Source organism: Podarcis gaigeae (genome assembly GCF_964106915.1).
Source record: "Podarcis gaigeae genome assembly, chromosome: 8".
Lineage (NCBI taxonomy): Eukaryota > Metazoa > Chordata > Lepidosauria > Squamata > Lacertidae > Podarcis > Podarcis gaigeae.
The window spans coordinates 39,539,224-39,559,215 of record NC_139684.1 but is presented as its reverse complement, the minus strand read 5'-3'; the positions used below and the strand labels follow the sequence as shown (position 1 = coordinate 39,559,215).

At 44.3% G+C, this 19,992-nt stretch overlaps 2 protein-coding genes across 3 annotated transcripts in view; both read left to right on the top strand.

Annotated features, from left to right (window-relative positions):
- Positions 1 to 73: 73 nt before the first annotated feature.
- Positions 74 to 7,029, top strand: COX4I1 (cytochrome c oxidase subunit 4I1). Its single transcript, XM_083753013.1, has 5 exons — positions 74 to 228; positions 2,125 to 2,204; positions 3,005 to 3,169; positions 3,295 to 3,426; positions 6,742 to 7,029. Exons 2-5 carry the CDS (start codon positions 2,126 to 2,128, stop codon positions 6,876 to 6,878), a joined length of 513 nt encoding a protein of 170 aa, XP_083609139.1. The 5' UTR covers positions 74 to 228; position 2,125; the 3' UTR covers positions 6,879 to 7,029.
- Positions 7,030 to 8,832: 1,803 nt separating this feature from the next.
- The window catches only part of LOC310850986 (dual specificity protein phosphatase 22-A-like), a 30,550-nt gene continuing 19,390 nt past the window's right edge, over positions 8,833 to 19,992 (top strand). The window contains exons 1-7 of one of the 2 annotated variants that reach the window (XM_083753015.1): positions 8,833 to 9,018; positions 9,717 to 9,917; positions 9,999 to 10,044; positions 10,217 to 10,321; positions 14,665 to 14,698; positions 16,110 to 16,192; positions 19,889 to 19,938. In XM_083753015.1, coding sequence (XP_083609141.1) covers positions 10,301 to 10,321; positions 14,665 to 14,698; positions 16,110 to 16,192; positions 19,889 to 19,938 — 188 coding nt within the window. In that variant the 5' untranslated portion in view covers positions 8,833 to 9,018; positions 9,717 to 9,917; positions 9,999 to 10,044; positions 10,217 to 10,300. The other variant, XM_083753014.1, reaches the window with a different exon arrangement.

Genomic DNA, 19,992 nt, shown 5'->3' with positions numbered 1-19,992 from the left:
ATTACTTTACATTTTCCTATATCTATCTATGTCTTTCGTCGTATCCCGTCATGCTTCGCGGCGGAAGGCTTTAGGCACCGCCTGGGAGGAGGGACTTCCGCCCTCTTGGCTGCTTGGTCCGTCGCTATCCCATGCTGCCTTGCGTTTCCGCTTCTCTCTCCTTCCCTCTTTCCGTCCTTATTCTGCGGGGTTTAGAGGACACGAGCTGCCTCGGGTTTGTGGTGGCAGGTGAGGGAGGGGCTCCGCTTCCACGGAGAAGAGTGAGGGGGAGGGCCTGTGGGGGAGGGGGGAGTTGCGGGGAGGAGGGGGAGAAGGAAGGCATCCTGCTTAATTGGGGTTTCCCGGTTGATTGGGGTATCCTGATTGGGGTTGGTCATGGAGAATGGAAAAGATGCTGGTAGTTGCCCTGGGAGAGACGAGGGGGCAGGCAGGCAGGTACATGTCTCCCTTTGCACGCTTACCTGGAAGTAAGCCCCATTTTACTCATTGGGGTTTAATGGACCAACCCTTATTCAGAGATAAGCCCCACTGATCTGACTGGGGTTTGCTCCCAGGTAAACACTCAGAAGCATTTTAGCCCCGCCTCATGCATAGGATGCAGGAAAGTAAAAGTGCCATTGTTTACACCTGTAAGGCCCAGCCTTATGCATGTGTCTAAATCCTGCATTGTGGAGCCTTTTTTGAGGAAGTACATAATGAATGCTGAAAGCCTCTCTGTCCACTAGCCTGTTGCGTACAGTGGGGCTTACATCTGAGTATATATGTTCAGGGTTGAACAGGAGTGGGGTGCTTGTGGCCAGCTAGATGTTGCTAAACTGCAACTCCTGTTATCCCTGACTACTAGTCATGCAAGCTGGAGCAGATGGAATTGTCCTCCCATAACAACTGGAGGGCTGCATGTTCCCTACCCCTACTCTGGAAAGTAACAAAATGTTGTTACAAATATTTTGGGTTCCTTCCTTTTGGGAAGTTGGGTTGTCAACTCGGGAGATATCCCATAACCTGTTAATAATAGCAATTAACAAGTGGTAATGCTTCTCTATGGCATGAAAAGTTTTATTGCTATTATTTAATGTATTTATATCCTGCCTTTCTCCCAAATTGGGACTCAAGGCTGCGCACTACATATTGAAAACATCCTTCTAAAATACAAAGGAACAAAAACAAACTAGTTAAAAACAATAGTTAACAAACAAATACAACAAATTTAAAATAGCATTGAAATAATAATTGCCCTTGTAGCAACCAAGTGGTCAACATTGTCTGCACCTAGTTTTCAATGACCTGTCTGAATAGGAAGGTCTTAGCCTGCTGGAAGAATGATACCAAGGAAGGAGCCAATCTATCTTCTGTTGGGGGAGAATTCCACAATATGGAAGCAACCACAGAAAATTCTCTCTTGTATCACCACCTCCATGCTTCTGATATTGATGATACCAAGATCATTATGATTTATTTCTTAGATGAATTGGAACAGAGTTGCATTTTCCCTCCAGGCTACTTGACAATCTGTTGGGAAGACACACTGGGCTGCAGTCCTATGCTTGTTTATCCATTAAATGTGTGGGATGCTTATTGCCCTTCTTGCAATGTGTATATGCAATTGCTGCAAATATATTGAAAGCAGAGCATAGAAAATCCCAGGTATCTGTTGTCCCAGATTGTTTAAAAAGAAGGATGCTGTGTGGAAGCTTACATTCAGTTTTAACTCTGTAGCTGCAACTACCCTTCCCCTGATTTTTTTGTTGTCACCTGTGGGTGGAAGATTTTCCCTTCCAGCTCTTCGTTTGTGAGAGGTTGATTAGTTGAATGCAGAAACTGTTGATAGTCCTTGGGAGAGGAGTTGGGAGTCTGTTGCTTGTTGATGCCTTCTATCTTATGCCCTTAAAACCTAAGTCTGCATCTTCTCCAAATGTTACTCAGTAGGCTACATTTTGGTTTGCTGGATGGTCATTAGAGTTTTGAGATTCCAGCACTGTATTTTGCAAGAAAGACAATGCTGCAAGAAATGACATGTGGACAGTGTTTTGCAAGAAACAGCCAATGGTACTTGTAACACAGAAGGAAAATTGCTTTTTCTGGATTCAGTCTGATATATAACATTGTACCTTTTTTCTCTATCAGGATGTTGGCTTCTCGGGCATTTAGTCTTCTTGGCAAGCGGGCCATTTCCACTTCAGGCTGTGTGAGAGCCCATGGGCATGGTAAAATGATGGCTTATTATTACATTTTTACCCTACCTCTCTTTGAAAGAGCTTAAGGTGACATACAGCGGTCTTCCCCTTCCCTGTTTTATCTTTACAAGAATCCTGTGACATAGGCTGAGAGAGCATGACTGGCCCAAGACTATCCAGTGGGCTGTCATGGCTGTGTGGGAATATAAGCCTGGGTCTCCCTGATCCTAATCCAACACTCTTAACCACTACCTCACCCTGGATCTCATCTTAACTTAATTATCCTAAAACTGTTCACATAGGTTTAGTACATTTCAGCATATACCGTGATAGTTCATCACAACAGCTCCTTTAAAATAGATTAGAGTGACAAATAGTGACTTTCCCATACAAATGAAAAAAGCTGAATGGCTTTAAATCTGCCACATACCCTATTACAGCCCATCGTCTGTTCCATGAATGAGGAACCTGTGATCTTGATAGGAGATAGAACCCAACCCAACAACCTCAGCATGGCCAATGGTCAGGGATTATGAGAGTTGTAGAACAGTAACACCTCGAGGGCCACAGGTTCCCTGCCCCCCATTTATTCCATCATAATGACATAATGCTTCCAGAACTAACTTATTTTTCTTGTGGGTCCTCTTGTGTGAAGGACCAGCATGTCTTTAAAGTCCCTGCCTTTCTTAAGAGAAATTAAAAGATGAAACTTCCCAGTTCAAATTTTAGTGTGTGCCCTTCTGCTCTGATACTCTTGTTTGGTTTATGCTATTCCAAGCTTCCTGGGATTGTATCTGTGTGAGATTTCTCTTATTTTTCCTGCCAAACAGGTATTGCAAAAACGGAAGATTTCAGCCTGCCAGCTTACACCGATCGTCGGGATGTTCCATTGCCTGAAGTTCAGTTTACAAAAAGTCTCTCTTCGGAGCAGAAGGCCCTGAAGGAGAAAGAGAAGGCATCATGGACTGCCCTTTCTTCTGCTGAGAAGGTTGCATGTAAGTATTTATGGTTATGGTGGGCTGTGTTGGAACAGGGGAAAGCAGGGTGGCAGGCAAAGGTGGCTTGGCTAACTTTAAGCTTCAGCATCTCAATTGCACCCTCTCTTCTCCCCACCTTTCAGTGTACCGCATCAAGTTCAATGAGACCTTTGCTGAAATGAACAAGGGGTCATCTGAATGGAAGACTATTCTTGGTGGGACACTCTTCTTTATAGGCCTCACTGCTTTTGTTGTCATTTGGCAAAGGATGTATGGTAAGTAGTTGGCATTTAAGGAGCATCTTAACCATTAAGATAGCAAGGTGTCTCAAGTGAGAAGTGCATGTCTTATGATCCCAAGAGTAAGGAGAGAGGTGTGTGTGCATGTCCACTGAGTAATATAGAAGAACTAAGCAGTTACACTTGCAGGTGTATTTGCGCCAACATATGGCTCTTTTAAGTCATTGAAGAGCATCATTGCTATGCTCTGGCAATTTAAAGAACCTAAATCCATGTATTCTCTTGGGAAGCTGCTTTGGCAATTCAGAGTTGTCTTTTTTTAATAATATGATGGCTGTACTTGAGGCAGCTTAATAGTCAACGCAACAGCGTATGGGGCTATTCACTCTTTTTCATGCCACAGGTTCTTGGCTTTGGATCTATAGCAGGATATGGGAGGCCCTGGGCAGAAAAACACATTGTGTTCATCTTTGTCATAATAGGGACAGGCAAATCTCAGGTGTCTGTCTATCTTCAGGTAGATCTGTAGCTGATCCCCATCTCCCATAAGCTTATAGGGGCAAGAGTGCCCCAGATGGCTTATTTTCCAGTCTTCCTTTTAAAAGATGGGGTGTGTATAACTTCACAAAAGTCGTTAGCTTAGCTGCTCGCATTTCAGCTACATAAATTATTGCCATCTCAAGCAAGAATAGATTGAAACATTTGTTAAGCTTTCTTGCCTTAATTACTTGGAGACAATCTGATTTGCCATTAAGAGTTAGGCACCTGACTGCTCAGAAAAAAAGATTTGATCAAATAATAGTCAAGGATTACATAGCACAAATTTTTAGAACAGCAAAATATTTAAACATCAAGCCTAATGATAATATAATTACAAGGTGTTTTTTTGGTAGTATCTTAAACAGTGAAACTGACTCTAAAACAAATACAGTGGTATCTTGGTTTAAGAACAGCTTAGTATATGAACAACTTGGATTAAGAATGCTACAAACCCGGAAGTAGGTGTTTTGGTTTGTGAACTTTGCCTTGGAAGCAGAACATGTTCCGCTTCCAGTTGAATGTGTTCCATTTGTAAATTGAGTCCCGCGCTGCTATGGGAAAGCACACCTTGGTTTAAGAATGCTTTGGTTTGAGAACAGACTTCTGGAATGGATTAAGTTCATAAATCAAGGTACCACTGTAAATGAATTAGAGTAACTACTTAGTACTGTGCACAATTCATTAACATTTCTGTAGGTTTTCATCCTTTTTACCCCCAGGGCTAGCCTACAGTTTCCTTCCTTTGGGAGGAAGGATGGAATATAAGTTCAGGAAATAAAATAACATTAAATTAGTGATTAAGTAAAAGTCGGTTTTTAGAAGGCACGCATGGTACTGCATCAGACTAATTCTCCAAGTAGGATTACCTTCAACTGTTTTTTGCTTCAATCTGTGTTGTCAAAATAATCAGTACGCTCCTGGCTAAGGCAGGGCAAAGGAGCAAGCTGCATTTGCTCCTGCCATTCTGACAAAGTTTGCCCTAATCAGATTTTAAGAACTTAAAACTGCCGCCCACATAATCATATTATTGGTTTCATGGGATATTTGTCCACAGGTGTGTTGTTTGACAGGTGTGTCAGTGATTGAATTTACAGAAAGTAATTCCCTTCTGTTTATTGTGTGCAGTCCTCACTAGCTGCTACTGGGGCCAGCCCTATCAATGGCCAAAGAGGTAACTTCCTCAGGCAGCAGATACTGAGGGGGGCAGTAATGGTATCTCTCTGCCTGTTGCTTCTGGATCCACCAGCCACTGCCTCTGTTGGAGGAGAGAGCCATGAGTGCCACACAACCTGTCCTGTGCCTTTAAAGCCAGGCTGCTTCCCTGAGGTGTGGAGGACACTGCTCCATTGCCAGTGTTGGAAGTAAGATTCAGTGGCTAGTCTAGTTAGCTTTGTTACTGGGGGTGAGTGAGCGAGCGCCGTATGGTCAGTGGAAGCAGGACCCTTAGGGTGAATGGGGCACAGCCCAACCAACCTTAGTTTGCCTGCTTTCTTAGAACCAGTTGAGGGGTGGCCTACCTGTCATTAGCTCTGGCTCCACCTACTGTTGGTTCCAATAGGCAGCAGCCTCCACTACATCTTGCCCTTTGCTTTGGGCAGCAAAAGGCCTTGGGTGGACCTCAGCTGCCATGCAGTAAATTCAATGTGTACTGGGAACAAATATCTGTTAACATAAAACTAGATTTGACTATCCTCCACCAGGGCCAGGGCTTTTTCAGTGACTGCTCCGACCTGGTGGAATGCTCTGTCCCATGAGACTAGGGCCTGCAGGACGATCTCCTTCTGCAGGGCCTGTAAGACAGAGCTATTCCGCCTGGCCTTCAGTCTGAATTAGCCTGATCCTCTATTCCCTTTCCCCTTTCCTTTTCTATGAAGAAACCCTTCTGGGACCCCACATTTAAGCTCTTCCTTGGTCTCCTTGCTGACCCTAGTAGGACCAACTTAGTCAGTTAGCCCTGGTGATCATTTGATGTCTACTGACTGGGGTTTCCACCCCCCCGCCATGACCCCTAAATTTTAGAATTTTATTGACATTGATGCTGCATTTATGTTGTATTTTATGCTGTTTTAATACATTTTAATCAGTGTTTTATATTTGCTGTTAGCCGCCCTGAGCCCGGTTTTTAAACCAGGAAGGGCGGGGAATAAATAAAAAAATATTATTATTTATTATGTGGCCAAAAGATGTTTGTGAGATGTTTTCATGTTTTAGTTCTGAAGGCAGAGCAGAGGTGGCTTTCAAATGTACCTGGGCCAGATAATGCTGAGAGAGCATTGAGCTTTTGACTCGCACAGAGCGTTGTGTCTCTGTTCAGAGGTCTTAAGCCAGATGGCGGTAGTTGGATGCTAAAATATAAAGTCTCTAAATGACTTGCAGTCATCAGATGTGCAGATACTTTTTATTTATGAATCTCCTTTCACATAAGCCACAAAACAATTTACAAACGTACAATAAAAACAACTAAAGTAGTTTTCAAAACAGTACAAAAAAAAAGGCGCAGAGAGACTTAAAAACATCCTGCCGGAAAAAGCTTGTTGAAACAAAAAATTATTCAGTTGTTTGCAGAAAATACAAATGGAGGGTGCCTGTCGTATCTCTACTAGGATGCTGTTCCACAAAACAGTGACAGACGCACTTGAAACCCCTGCTCTGAGTTAACTGTGGGGTGGGCTTTCATCTCTGCATCCTTTTGGGAAGCAAATAAGTTCTATTGTTTCTAGGCTTGGGGAAAGCTTGGATGGAATGTACTTCTTACTGTTGACAAATTGGGAGATGTCATGAGCTTATTGTAATTTGCTTTTCAATTTACAGTTTTTGGGCCAATCCCTCACACTTTCACAGATGAGTGGAAGGCCATGCAGACCAAAAGAATGTTAGATATGAGAGTGAACCCAATTGACGGCTTCTCGAACAAGTGGGACTACGAAAAGAATGAATGGAAAAAATAAAGGCACTCCAGGGATCGCCACTCCTGTTCTGGCTTGAAATGTTGAAACCATTCCTTCATCTCCATGTGACCTCGCTGCTTCTGTGTATGGGGAAGAAAATACCCCTCTATTGAAAGAGAAACCTTTAATAAATGTTTGGTTTGCTTGACAAGTTTATTCTGCTTTGTTCTAGGGTCCAAGGAAGTATAAATTGTCCCTCTTGCTATATTTGTAGATGTAAAATCTACACAGCAAGATTAAAAGTTGAAGGGGAAAAAAAGGACTTTGGGACCATCTCTTGGAGATAATCTTTTTAGAAAATATCTGTGGGGGATTCTGGCTGCTGAAATACCAAATGCATCTTATGTGATCCAGCAACTCTGGAAGCATCTAGTGTGCTGATGCATTTTTAATAAGCACTTAGTGCTTGGAGTTGTCAAACCACGGCAGCAGAAATGGCCTGGCAAAAAACCAATTCTGTGTTCTTTTGAGTGCATGCTGAAAGGCAGGACCGCTGCATGACACGTCAACATGCACTGTGCCACAGATTGTAATCAGCAGGGAAACCACACCTCTCATTCTGCATAAAACTTGAGAGTGTTCAGAACACAATGTAGGCAATAAATCTGCCTTCAGCGATGCCTATAGGTTCGGGTGCTGCTGCCCTGAATTAGCTCAAGTTCTGCACCAAGTGCTCAGCAGCTTCTGCTACTGCAATGCAGCAAAGGTGTTGCCTGGGGGGTGACCTTCTGGAAGCCTTCCCAAAGCTTGCCACCACCTTGCCTTTGGCTTCCCACAGAGTATGTGTGTGGCTGAGCTGGCAAAGGGAGCTGCTTGATGGCAGTGATAAGTCACAATGGCGGCAGAAAAAAATATGACTACATTGCATTAGATCTTATCTATGTTGCAGTCTGCCTCTATAGACAATTTTAGATGCCGTGACACTACTTTGAGAAATCCATCTGTGTGCTAATTCCTAATAACTTGGTGCTCTTTAGTGTAGCTTGGAATCAATCCAAGATAGGAGCAGGCCTAGTGACAGATAATCTCTAGTGCTTCTGATGGAACTCTCATACCTGATTTTGTGTGTGTAGTACATGCAGTCAGTTGCCCCCCCCCCCCGAAATTCCATGGAGAATCAATGCACAGAGAAGAGGAAGGAGTGGGAGGGGTCACTCCTGCTGTTCTTTCCTTGACCTGCATATTGAGCTGAAAGTGAACGTGACGGATGCTTGTTCATGCACAGCAACAAAAGCCACAAGCTACTATAGATCGCACGGGCTGTTTGCATAGCTGTAAAGGTTCACATCTGCAGAATACAGCTGCGGGACCATGAATGATCCTGTCACTATTACTGCATGAGAAGGATTTAAATTTTGTAGCATTCAGGGGATGTATTGGCATATGTGTGAATCAACCCTATCGGCTCTTGTCAACCCCCTTTATACTATTTTATTACATCTATACCCCACCTTTCGTCCAAGGAGCTCCAGGTTGTGTACAGGGTTCCCCTCCTACTTTCTCCTCACAACAGTCCTGTGAGGTAGGTTAGGCTAAGAGACCATGGCTGGCCCGAGGATAGCCAGTGAGCATGGCTGAGAAGGGACAGCCCTAGGCACTTAGCTCTTAAGTCTGATGCTTTTAACCACTACACCACACCGCCTCTCTTCTTGTGAGTAGCATTTTGCAGTTCATTCCCTGGTGCTAGGGATTTGCAGGTCAGCTAATAAGCCAGCTGCGTCCCTTGCAGCCTAGCAATATAAGGATCGCTTGGGTGGGGGAGGTTACCCTCTGAGCTGAAGTGCTTTGCCTGTGGCTTGTGCCTGAAAATAGCACTAGCTGCCTTCACTGACTCTACAGTCGCTGACCTGCTTTCTGAATCCCTGTGAGAGAGGCCGGCTGGCCTCTGCAACAGCACCCTCTTCAGGTGAATCCTGATAATGTACCAAAACAGGTCCCTTTCCCACTTCCTTTCTTTGGAGGCTGGCTTTTGGAGAGATGCAAGCAAGGAATGAATGAATGAAGGTATCTTAGCCAAAGAAAGCATGACTGCAGCAGAAAGGAGCTGATGCCTCTGCTGGCGGATGACGCTTTGCTGCCGTCTCCGAGGAAACTCCTAGCACGACTCCAGAGCAGCCGAACTGGAGCCTTTACCTGAGAGGTAGGAATGGGCAAATGACAATTTTACTTGCTCATTTTTCCAAACCTAAGTTCAGTTTTCCACATTTCTGCATCAGTTTGCAATTATCTTTTTTAAAAAAGATATTTTTTTAATTCCAGCCTATTCCCCCCTAACACATTTTTGTATGCAAAGTATACACATTTTTGCAAAAAAGCAAAACAAAACCCCAATACAATGCATTTTCTTTGTACATGACTTTTCTTCCTTTATACATAAAAATGTAAGGGAGGTTAAATGGAAGTGGGAGGTGCTTCACAGAGTGGTTTAGCAAGTCACTCTGTGAAGTCCCTCTTCCCTCCTTTAAAAGAGAACGGAGCTGGGAGCAAACTGGGGGGGGGGGGAGAGGCAAGGGGATGGGTGAGGGATAAAGGGAGCAGTGTTTGGTCGGGTGGGGGAAGGGTGGCTGGCAAATGGGTAGGCAGAGTTGGTGGGCAGAGCAAGCGCGGGGGGGGGGGAGCCCCTAATATCAACATATACATTGACTCAAGCCTGCACACAATGCAATGTCTGCACACATTACTGGGCTGGGTAGCTGCGGTGCAAAATCCAGAGAAGTGCAGATTTTGAAGGGTTTCTGTGATAAGCAAAGTCTGGGGGACAGCTGTTTCCATTAAAGCCCCCCCCTTCCAAAGTTTGTTTAGGGTGGTGTTGATTTCCCCTCTTTTTGTCTTTTTCAGTAAGGCAGAACCTCTGCATTGCAACAGTATGTTAGACATTTCACTTGGCAGCAGCAGCTGTAGCACAGTGACTCATGAAGCAGAGATGGGAGGGGAGTGTGTGTGTTTGTGTGACAAGCATCGATGCCCCACGCAGGAATCCGCCAGCAACTGACCAAGGATCCCATGTCACAGCTGGTGACGTAAGATCTGCAGATCTTGGTGAGAATCCCGAGTCCCCATTCCTCCGTGTCCTGTTGTGACCCTTAATATCGCCGCTGCTTCTCTCTCTGTGTGTGTCAGTTCCTGCCTGGTACTCTGTCCTCCCGCTTCAGATGCGGCAGAGCTGGTAAGTGTATGGAGATTTCCTGCAAGTCCCCACCCCATAATAACCAGCGCATGCTCTTCCTGGCCCATAACACTCCTCAGCAGATAAACGCACCTTTCGGAATGAGTCAGAGGAGGAAAGCAAGTCTCAGTTATAAGGGTGTTTCCCTCCCTTTTCTCTCCTTGTTTTGCAGTGCCCTGGTGACAAAAAGGGAAACTGGAATGAGCAACTGTGGGTTTTGTGTGTGAGCCGGCCTGCTGAGGAACTCAAAGGTGGCATGGGGACCGGTATGAGTAAGGTACAATCCTTGGGGTTCATTGCAACTTAGCAAAAAGTGGGAATGGGGGTGGTAAGGTAGTATTTTATTTTATTTGTTGCATTTATATCCCATTGTTTCCTCCAAGGAGCTCAAGCTGGCTTACATGGTTCTCCCCCTGTTCATTAAATCCCCACCACAACCCTGTCGTGTAGGTTAGGCTGAGAGGGACTGGTCTTCAAGGTCACCCAATGAGTTTTATGGCTGAGTGGGATTTGAACCCTGATCTCCTGGGTCCTGGCTGGACACTTGGCCAACGAGACTGCACTAGCACGACTGGGGCTGATGGGACTTGGTAGTCCCCCAAAATCGAGAAGGGACCAGGTTGGGAAAGTCTGCAGTGAAGCAATTTATGTCAAAGAAATAAGGCTCAGTTTGAGTGGTTGTGGAGCAGCTGGCGGCGCAGCAGGGCCGCACCCCAGGGCCAAAGTCCAGTCTCCTGCCCTCCCCCACCCATGACGAGGATGGAAGCAGCAGCAAACAGGCACTGTATGCTGGGGCTGAACAGGCTTGATGCTGGCCATCCCAGTGTCCTCCCTTCCTTTCCTTTTTAAAAACACTTTATAATCTTGTGGCAGCCATGTAGGCATGTAGACGTTTTTATTATTTTTACCTTAAAAATTGGCTCATTATTGTCGGGTATGTGTTAACACCGCAGCAGCAGCAGCAAATTCTAATTATCCATTAATGTGGCTGTGATTTAAGTGAGTCTGAGCATGCACACCAGGCATAGGAAAACTTGGCCCTCCAGATGTTTTGGGACTACAACTCCCATCAACCTTAGCTAACAGGACCAGTGGTCAGGGATGATGGGAGTTGTAGTCTCAAAATATCTGGAGGGCCGAGCTTGCCTATGCCTGATGCACACTTTCATATTTTTAACCGGGGTGGAAAAACCGACTTTTTTGGTGGCTTTTTGCTTAAACACAGGGGTTTTCAAACTGTGGACCACCAGTGGTCCAGAAACTTCACTCAGGTAGTCTTTCAAAGCATGTTTGCATTCAGTAGTCATATTGATTTTCAATTGTATGTTTATTGCTTCTTTCATTAGAAATTCAGTTTGATTGATTGCAAATTGTAATACAATAGTATATAATGTAAAAAAGTAAACACTGAGTCACTGCTCAGAATGTACAGAAAGACCAGGGTTCAAGGAACTGAAGCTCACTGGGTGACCTTGGGCCTAACCTACCTCACAGGGTTGTTGTAAGAATAAAAAAAATGGAGAGGGGAGGACCATGTTAGCCACCTTGAGCTCTCTGAAGAAAAAGAAAGTGGGATATAAATGCAATAATAAATTAATTAATTAATTAATTAATTAATGAAGCAAGCAATAAAAATACAATTAAAAACCATACAGTATCGAGCACAGTGCATCACAACTGCTACAACAGACAGAAAAAACATTCAGCAGTAAACCATCAGCAATTTTCCCATGGTGAGCATAGCTCTAACATATCAGGGATGCAGAGGTAGTTGTCAGCCATGGAACAGCAGGATAGAGGGAAAAGAAGCATTGACTGTCAGCTCCACGACTGAAGCAGCGCACCTGATCATCGCTGTAAGACCATTAAGTCCATTGTGTAAATTTATCCAGCTGCCCCACCGAAGAGCACTGGATGGAAGGATGAGCTGAGAAGCTGCTAGTTCAAATTTTCATGACATAAGACCCCCGTTAGATCAGGCCAAGGGCCCACCAAGTCCAACACTCTGTCTTCACAGTGGCCAACCAGATACCCCAGTTGGGAAGCGAGCAAGCAGGACCTGAACACAACAGCACTCTCCCTGTTTGAGATTCCCAGCAACTGGTAATTCAGAGGAATACTTGCCTATTGCGAAGAATTTACAGTGGCCCCAAGCAAGCTATATTCCCTCAGCCTTCCCTGTCTGCAATATGAACGATAACAACAATGGCCTACTTTGCAGGGATGTTAGAAGGATTACTAAACTATTGGTCTGTGTTTCCAGAGAGCTCCCAACTCCCTCCAGTTTACTTTTCCCACTTAGTGAGCCTTCCACCCCACTTACACTTCCTGCAGCCTCCTGTTTTTATCAGAAGACATTCATCAATATTGGTTGGTATTCTTTTTAACAACAACAACTCACTGAAGAACTATTTGTTTAACATGCACCTGGGTGCCTGGCAGTGGGATCAGTTTACTGCTTGTACAGGGAAAGTCACAGCTTTGCTGAATTAAAATTAGATCCTCTGACCCAGATAAAAATGCCTGCTCAAATCAGAGACTGCCGACCTCCCTGTTTCTGGATTGAAATAATTGCGGACAAGAGGTTTTCTCAGCTGGCTGGCTTACTTTCCTGCAATGGTAGGCAGGATATTCAGCAGAGGCAGGTCTATTAGGGCAAATGGGACACTGTCCCACCAAACTCAGCCTGCTCCTACTTGCCTGCATTCCTACTTCCAACCAGTTCAAGGAGGGTGGCCCTGCCTGTCAGCTTCATCTTCCTTAGTCTCAATGTTGCCCTTGTAGAACACAGCAGGGAGGAGGATGGGGGCAAAACTAGTTGGCTGAGTTGGCTCAGTTAGTACAGTAATTGTCTGCATCTGCCACTGGCTCTGGCTCCACCTACTGTTGGGCTCCCTGTCTTACACCCTACCAGCTCCTATAGGCACCGCCCACCATGGAGGATAGCTCATTGTCATAATGCTTTCTACAAAATCTGACTCGTTCAGGTCCTAGTCTGACACTCTAACCACTATACCACACTGCCCAAGTTCGTTTTGTTAGGAGGCAGGCGGGGAATACAGCACGTTGTAATTGTTCTTTGCTCTTCAGAGCGGGAGGAAGGAATGAGAGAGAGGGGGCCTGTTTTGTTCAGATGTCTCGAGCTAAGCATTTAAAAATAGCACCCTTGTGTGTGCCTGCTCTGGATGCCGTCTCTCGTAGTGGAGTTGTTTGGAAGATCTGCGCTGGCTGCTATAGAAACGCAAAACAGAGCCATGGCATCTCTGGGCTGCAGCAGACCCTTGCTGCTGGTGTGAAGCCAAGCCGTGTCTGTTTGAAAGGTCACGCCGGGAAGGCTTGATGTTTAGGTTGCCTGGCGCTTGGTGTGTTCCTTCTGAGGCTGGCAGTGGGCGAAAGATTCAGAATGCTGCTTTTTAAAAGGCACCAAATCTATGCCCCTGTCCTAGAACTGAGCTCACAGTCCTCTCATTGGAAGCTGGCATAGATAGATAGATAGATAGATAGATAGATATGATAGATAGATAGATAGATAGATAGATAGATAGATAGATACGCAGAGTTGGATCGTGTGCATCTAGCTCTGGCTGATCTACACTGACTGGCAGCAGGTTCCCATGGTTTCAGGCACCTCACCTACCTGGAGACATGGGCGTATCCTGGGGGGGGGGGCAGCTGCCTCCCTGATCAAGTAAAACAATAGAAATACTTAACTAACCAATCACGTCAGTTCTGCCCCCAGTAATGGAAGTCCACCCCCCCCCACAAAAATCCTGGCTACGCCCATGCCTGGAGATTCTGAGGGTTGTATCTGGGACCTTCTGCATTCAAAGCAGATGCTCTGCCTCTGAGCTACAGCCCTGCCCCCCAAATCTGTTCAGAATTCTCTCCTCTCATGCTTTCTTCATTTCAGAAGCCGAGTTTGAGGACTGGGAAGTTACTGCAATGGTTAAAGAATTGGGTGGGGAGGGGAGGGGGAGGAGAAATTCATGTTGGTCTACTGCAAATCATTCAGTGATCTACATCACATTCAGTGATTCACATTTAAAGCTGAACTTATCAAATTCGCACCTCCTGAAACAAGATGAGAACAATATAAAAATGAATACATTAATGGACATATACCAAAGTGCATTATGAGCACTTGCATGCAAAAACATGTATGTGACTCAAAACTGGGTGCAAAAATGTGCCAGGAGAAATTCTTCCCCAAATGTGGAAGAATTTCCATGAGATTCTGATTTTTTTAAAAAAATGAGACCATTCTTGCAGAAATGTGGAGAATTGAATTTAAGATTGGAAAAATGAGAAATGAAGAGTACAAAAATAGGCAGATACTTCCATCTCTTTTCCTCTAAAAAACATTACTGTTAAGCCTACCCAGATGCACAGAAAGTGTGAATTTTAATTATTATTTTTAGTAATTTAATTTTCTGTATGTTTTAAAATATTGTAATATTTTCTTTTGTTTTCTTGTTTTATCTTTGTGTAAACCATTTTGAGGTTTGCTTGTTTTTTTGTTTTACAATCAATTTTATGAAATAAATAAAATAAGCCCAGGAGGACCTTGTTCACAAGGAACAGTGCCTGCAGCACTAATTATTTTTCTTGGCTTATTTTCAGGTTGTGGGGGGGCTGTACCTTGGAAACATCAGGGGTAAGTGTTTTTCAAACTGTGCCTGTCTCCTAGCAGATGTTGATTATGAGCAGTGTATGTGGCCGCTGCTTCCTCCTCCTCCTAGAATCTAGTACAACTGTGGAATGATTAGCTGGTTTCATCTTTGCATGGTGTATGTATGGTTATAGATTTAGGAGTATTATTACTTATCCCCACCAAGGCCAGGAAGTGTCCTACTAAAATAGGTGGATATAATGCAAGGGACCATGTGTTTCGCAAGGCATATGTGCCATTTTAACATACAGGTAAGTTCTGTACCATTTTGAAAAACAAAAATTCATTGTATGGTTTAGCATTGCTTTTATTTTGAGTTACATATGGGGCGGGGAGGGCACAACAATATTATCAGTGCTTCTAAGTGTTATGTACTGAAATTCTCAGCCTGGGCCAGCAGGGGGATACTGTAGATAGTTTTCACTCAGGTCCACATATGCAGATAAGGGATTGAAAGTGATGTTCAGTGATTGGATAGTTACAGAAAGTTGTTACAGTTGCATTGTAGTGGAGCTCTATATAAGCAGGCTGGCTGAACCCTTCAGTTCAGTTCAGTTCAGTTCAGTTCTTGCCTGTGAATAAACAAGAGCTGTTTGAAGAATCGCTGTGTCGTCTGCTATGTCTACCCACTATTTACAGTAACACTAACGGTCTTAATCTGGGGCTAGATCCATCCACATGATTTAATGTTATAAAACAAGAGTGCATGTTCATAATTTCTTCATAGTTAGTTTAATCTGTAGTTGTTTATTTACATTATTTATACACCGCTTATCAAGTGCTTTTCCCAAAGGGCCGTATACAGTATTCTCAAAAAGAGAAAACAAGAACAAAAATGCAAAATAAAAATCACACAACCAATTAACTCAACAGCATTAAAAGCCAACCAGTCCCCTTGTAAACACGTACACACTAGAAAAAAAAAAAATAAAATCAGCCCACATATTAGAAGGTGGGGACAATCACAAGACAGAATGCCTCCTGTTGCGAATGGGAAAGACTGAAGTTGCTCCTAATATATGTGTGGGTGGACTGCTGTGGTTTAATTCATTAGGAGGTGGAGAAGTGGATGAACAGCTAAATAATGTCCAAATGTGGGCAAATCCTTGCTTAAGAACACAAGGACCAAAGTAGATGCTACACATAAGTACCAATATCTTTTCTTGAGGGAGATTTTGGATTGGCTAGAAGGGAATTGTCAAGTCCTCCATAGCACTTTTCTGGTGATAAATCTGCAGCTTCCAGAGGCTGCTTTTCCCTTAAAAAATGGGAGAAAGTTTACACACATCTTTCTATGCAACATCTTGTTTTGGTTTTTGCTGGAATAAAGCAAGGGTTATGAACTAATGCGCCTTTTTATTCATCTTGGATCTTAGAAGTCTCTCTTTCTTTCCAGATTCTGAGGACAAAGAGAACTTAGTGAAGAATGGGATCACACACATCTTGTCGGTTCATAACAATGCTAAGCCTGTGCTGGAAGTGAGTACGGAGAGGAAATGTGGAGCATCTTGGCTCATAGCAATAAGAAGGAATCCAATTACTTAAAACATGACAGCTGGAAAATATGTAAAATGCTTTAGGGACCCCAGCTGCAGGCCATTTGCCACCCCATTCATTCATATTTCTTTGGCTTCCCCAGCTAAAATGTGAATGCATGAAGGTAATTATTTCTGTGGTGAAGTTATGAAATGTCACAAGCCAGTAGAGGGCAGTGCAATTACAGAAATGATTATGCTAGGTTTCCCAACCCTCCCTCCCTCCACATACTGTGCATTAACAGATCTTGCTTTCAGTTGTCTTGTAATGCCAGATTTGCCCAGTGTAGGGATGGGGAATCTGCATCCCTCCAGATGTTGCTGGACTACAGCTTCCATCATCCTCGACCACTGGTCATACTGGGGTGCTGTAGAAAGAATGCAGTTGGTCAAGGGAGCCGTGGACTCAAAAAGGTTGAGAACCTCTCGACTAGATGATCCTCAGGGTCCCTTCCAACCCTGTGATTTTATGATTGGCTAGCATTTCTCCAATTTAAATGTAGGCAATATTGAGCTTGTTGTTGTTTAGTCGTTTAGTCATGTCCGACTCTTCATGACCCCATGGACCAGAGCATGCCAGGAACTCCTGTCTTCCACTGCCTCCCGCAGTTTGGTCAAACTCAGGCTCATAGCTTTGAGAACACAGTACTGAGCTAGATGTGCCAATTATCTGACTTGATACAAGGCACCTTCTGGTGTTTTGATGCAGCTGCTGCTAATAGCATTTTATTCTGCTTCCCTGATGTTTCCTTACCAGATAATTTTCATACTTTATGTGATACGTCACACAGCTGAAGAACCACTTCTGGAAATCTAGCAGCTGTTTAGTGCTCATTTCTGTGTTAGCTGTTTCCAGGGCCACACTAACACCTTGCATTTAAAGCACTGTGATGCCACTTTAACAGTCATAGTTCCACCAAAGAAATCTGGGGTGGTTTTCTAATCAACTCCTCTTCACAGGGAACTCTGAGAATTGTAGCTCTTTGAGGGGAATCAGAGTTCCCCTAACAGCTCTCAGCACTTGAAGGGAAAGGGTCACCTCCCAGAATTCCTTAGGGCAAGGTACACCTCCCAGAATTCCTTAGAGCAAGCCATGACTGTTTAAAGTGGCATGACAGCACTTTAAATTTATAGAGTGAATGTAGCCTAAAAGAAATCAGGATAGAGGTGCTAGCATTGTAACTAGTAAAACTAATGCAATAAACCGCATGACTGAATACAGCTGTAGAGAGTTGTGTGTGTGTGTGTGTGTTGTTCTGGGTGGGTGAATTTGCCCAGGCGATACATGCTGCTTTGCTTCCCAAGAAAATACAGTATGTATTTATTTTGAAAATGAACTCCATGAAAGCCATTTTCTTGGTAAGAGATACTGACTAATGTCATCGGGGGGGGGGGGGAATCAAATGCAGGGAGCAAAAAACGCTCACCAAAGCCGCAGCTGCTTGGACCGCATCTCTGCAGACTTGCCAGACAGATGGCAAATGGGCGCAGAGGTCTTACAACATGATGGAGTGAATGAGGCCAGGGAGAAAAGGGGAACTGGAAACACACGGGTGCATTGAGCAATTTGTCACTCTGGCAAAAAGAATTGCAGAGTCAAGCTCCTTTCCCATGCCTAGCCCTCGAGCAAATGCTGAGAGAGTGTGCATGGGGGTGGGGTGGGGTGGGGGGGTCCCATCTCTGGTAGTGAGCAGGGGTGGGAGGAAGCTTCAGTGGAGAAGAGTAATTAATCCTGATGTGTATTGTTGTGTGATTGCCTGGGAAGGATAGGGTGGTGTGAGGACAGTAGAGGTTAGCAACTGCCTGGAAGATTTTACTGTTGCAAACGTGTTGCAACACTGTCCGCAAAAAGTATTTTCGATACTAGTGGTGTTGTGTCTCCCCCCCCCTTAAAAAAAAAGCAACAACCTACGTATAGATGAACCAAGTTGGGAATGACTTGGTCCAATAGAAAACAATCTGAAAATTGTGCAGCAGCAGCAGGTAGACTCAAGTTGGATGAGGCCTCTGCTCTGTGGTGTGCTTAGCTTGATGGTTAATTTGGATTATATCAGTGCCCTCTCTCTTTTTCTGCATCTGAACATAGGAAGCTGTGATATGCCAGCACAAACCATGGGCTTCTCCAGCCCTGTATTGTCTACTTATGAACAGATAGTTGGTGGCAGCTATCCAGGGTCTTGGGAAGAGAGAGAGCTTTCTCCACAATCACCTGCCACCTGAGGGAGGTCCTTTGAGTTGGAGATACAGTGGTACCTCAGAAATCGAACGGAATCCATTCCGGAAGTCCGTTTGACTTCCAAAACATTTGGAAACCAAGGCACGGCTTCCAATTGGCGGCAGGAAGGTCCTGCAGTCAATCAGAAGCTGCAGTAGCCCAATTGGACGTTCGGGTTCCAAAGAACGTTCACAAAACCGGAACACTCACTTTCAGGTTTGTGGCGTTTGGGAGCCAAAATGTTTGACTCGCAAGACATTCAGGATCCAAGGTACAACTGTATTCAGGTTTCACATTTAAGCTGATTCGGTGCTCTTGCACAGCAAACCTGTTCCACCATAGCATTAGGCTTATGGGGATGAGAAAAGTGATGGGAAGATGCAGTGGAATGCCTGGGATATTTGCTTGACAACGACATTTAACTGTGATTCCTGCATTGCAGGGGGGTTGGACTGGATGGCCCCTGGGATCCCTTCCAAATGTACAATTCTAACCTCCCTGAAAACAAATAGGAATGAATGCTCAGCAAGCAGTTGATGTTGCTTAGCGCCCTCGCAGACCTAGTGCAAAGAGATCAGGGAGGGTTAATGCTCAACTAACAGGTCATCTGACAGCAACCATCTTCATTGGGGCTGATTAAAGCATCATAAAACAGTGAGCAAGGTTTTATGTTTCCTAGAACTCTTCCATCAGGCTGGTGCAGAGGGCGTAATGCAGTTTTGGGGCATAATTACCTGTCATGCTGGGGCTCTGAAAAGGGAAAGCATCATAGGGGCACAGTTTGAAGCAGGGAGCCCTGGAGCACCTCAATGATCCAGACGTACAAATAGTGCTGTTTTCCATAGTGCCACAATTATTATTTTTCAAATGACAACATTTTAGAGTTGTCCAGCAGAAGTACCCCTGAACCTGGATGGGTTACTATGTCTGCAAATTTTACCCACTTCTGTGGGTAATAATAATAATAATAATAATAATAATAATAATAATAATAATAATATGCCTCTTATCTGAATGGGTTACCCCAGCCACTCTGGGTGGCTTTCAAAAGGGGAAAAAAAGTTGTGGCCATGTTTTGATTCCCCAGTTGTGCCTGGTGGTGGAGGGAATGAAGCAGAATCTGACCCCAGAGCTGGACCAGGTAGTCTCCAATTTAGTCTAAGCCAACTCAAGTTTATTTTACAATGCTGTGGTCTGAACTGAATCTCGTGGTCAGTACACATTTCTAAAATGGAGCTCCAAGATAATGAGTTTTTTGGCTCTTAATCAGATGAGGTTGTGCTAAGTGCAAATAACAAATCTGAGGTTATGCTGAGGACTATCACAGAACAATAGCAGATGTCCCGCCATTTGTTTACTGTGCTGTGCCTCCTGCATGAAGTGGAATGCACAAGTCCCTTGTAAAGTTTGTCTCTTTTTTCACAGGACATGACCTACCTCTGCATATCAGCCTCAGACTCTTCAAATCAAAACCTGTAAGTTCTCTCAGGGTTTTCAGCCTGTATACAATGCAAACATGCTAGCTTTCC

Coding starts and splice junctions, on each gene's coding strand:
- COX4I1 (XM_083753013.1), top strand. CDS start 2,126: ATGTTGGCTTCTCGGGCATTTAGTCTTCTTGGCAAGCGGGCCATTTCC. Junction 2,205..3,004: donor TGTGAGAGCCCATGGGCATG/GTAAAATGATGG, acceptor CCTGCCAAACAG/GTATTGCAAAAACGGAAGAT. Junction 3,427..6,741: donor CATTTGGCAAAGGATGTATG/GTAAGTAGTTGG, acceptor TTCAATTTACAG/TTTTTGGGCCAATCCCTCAC.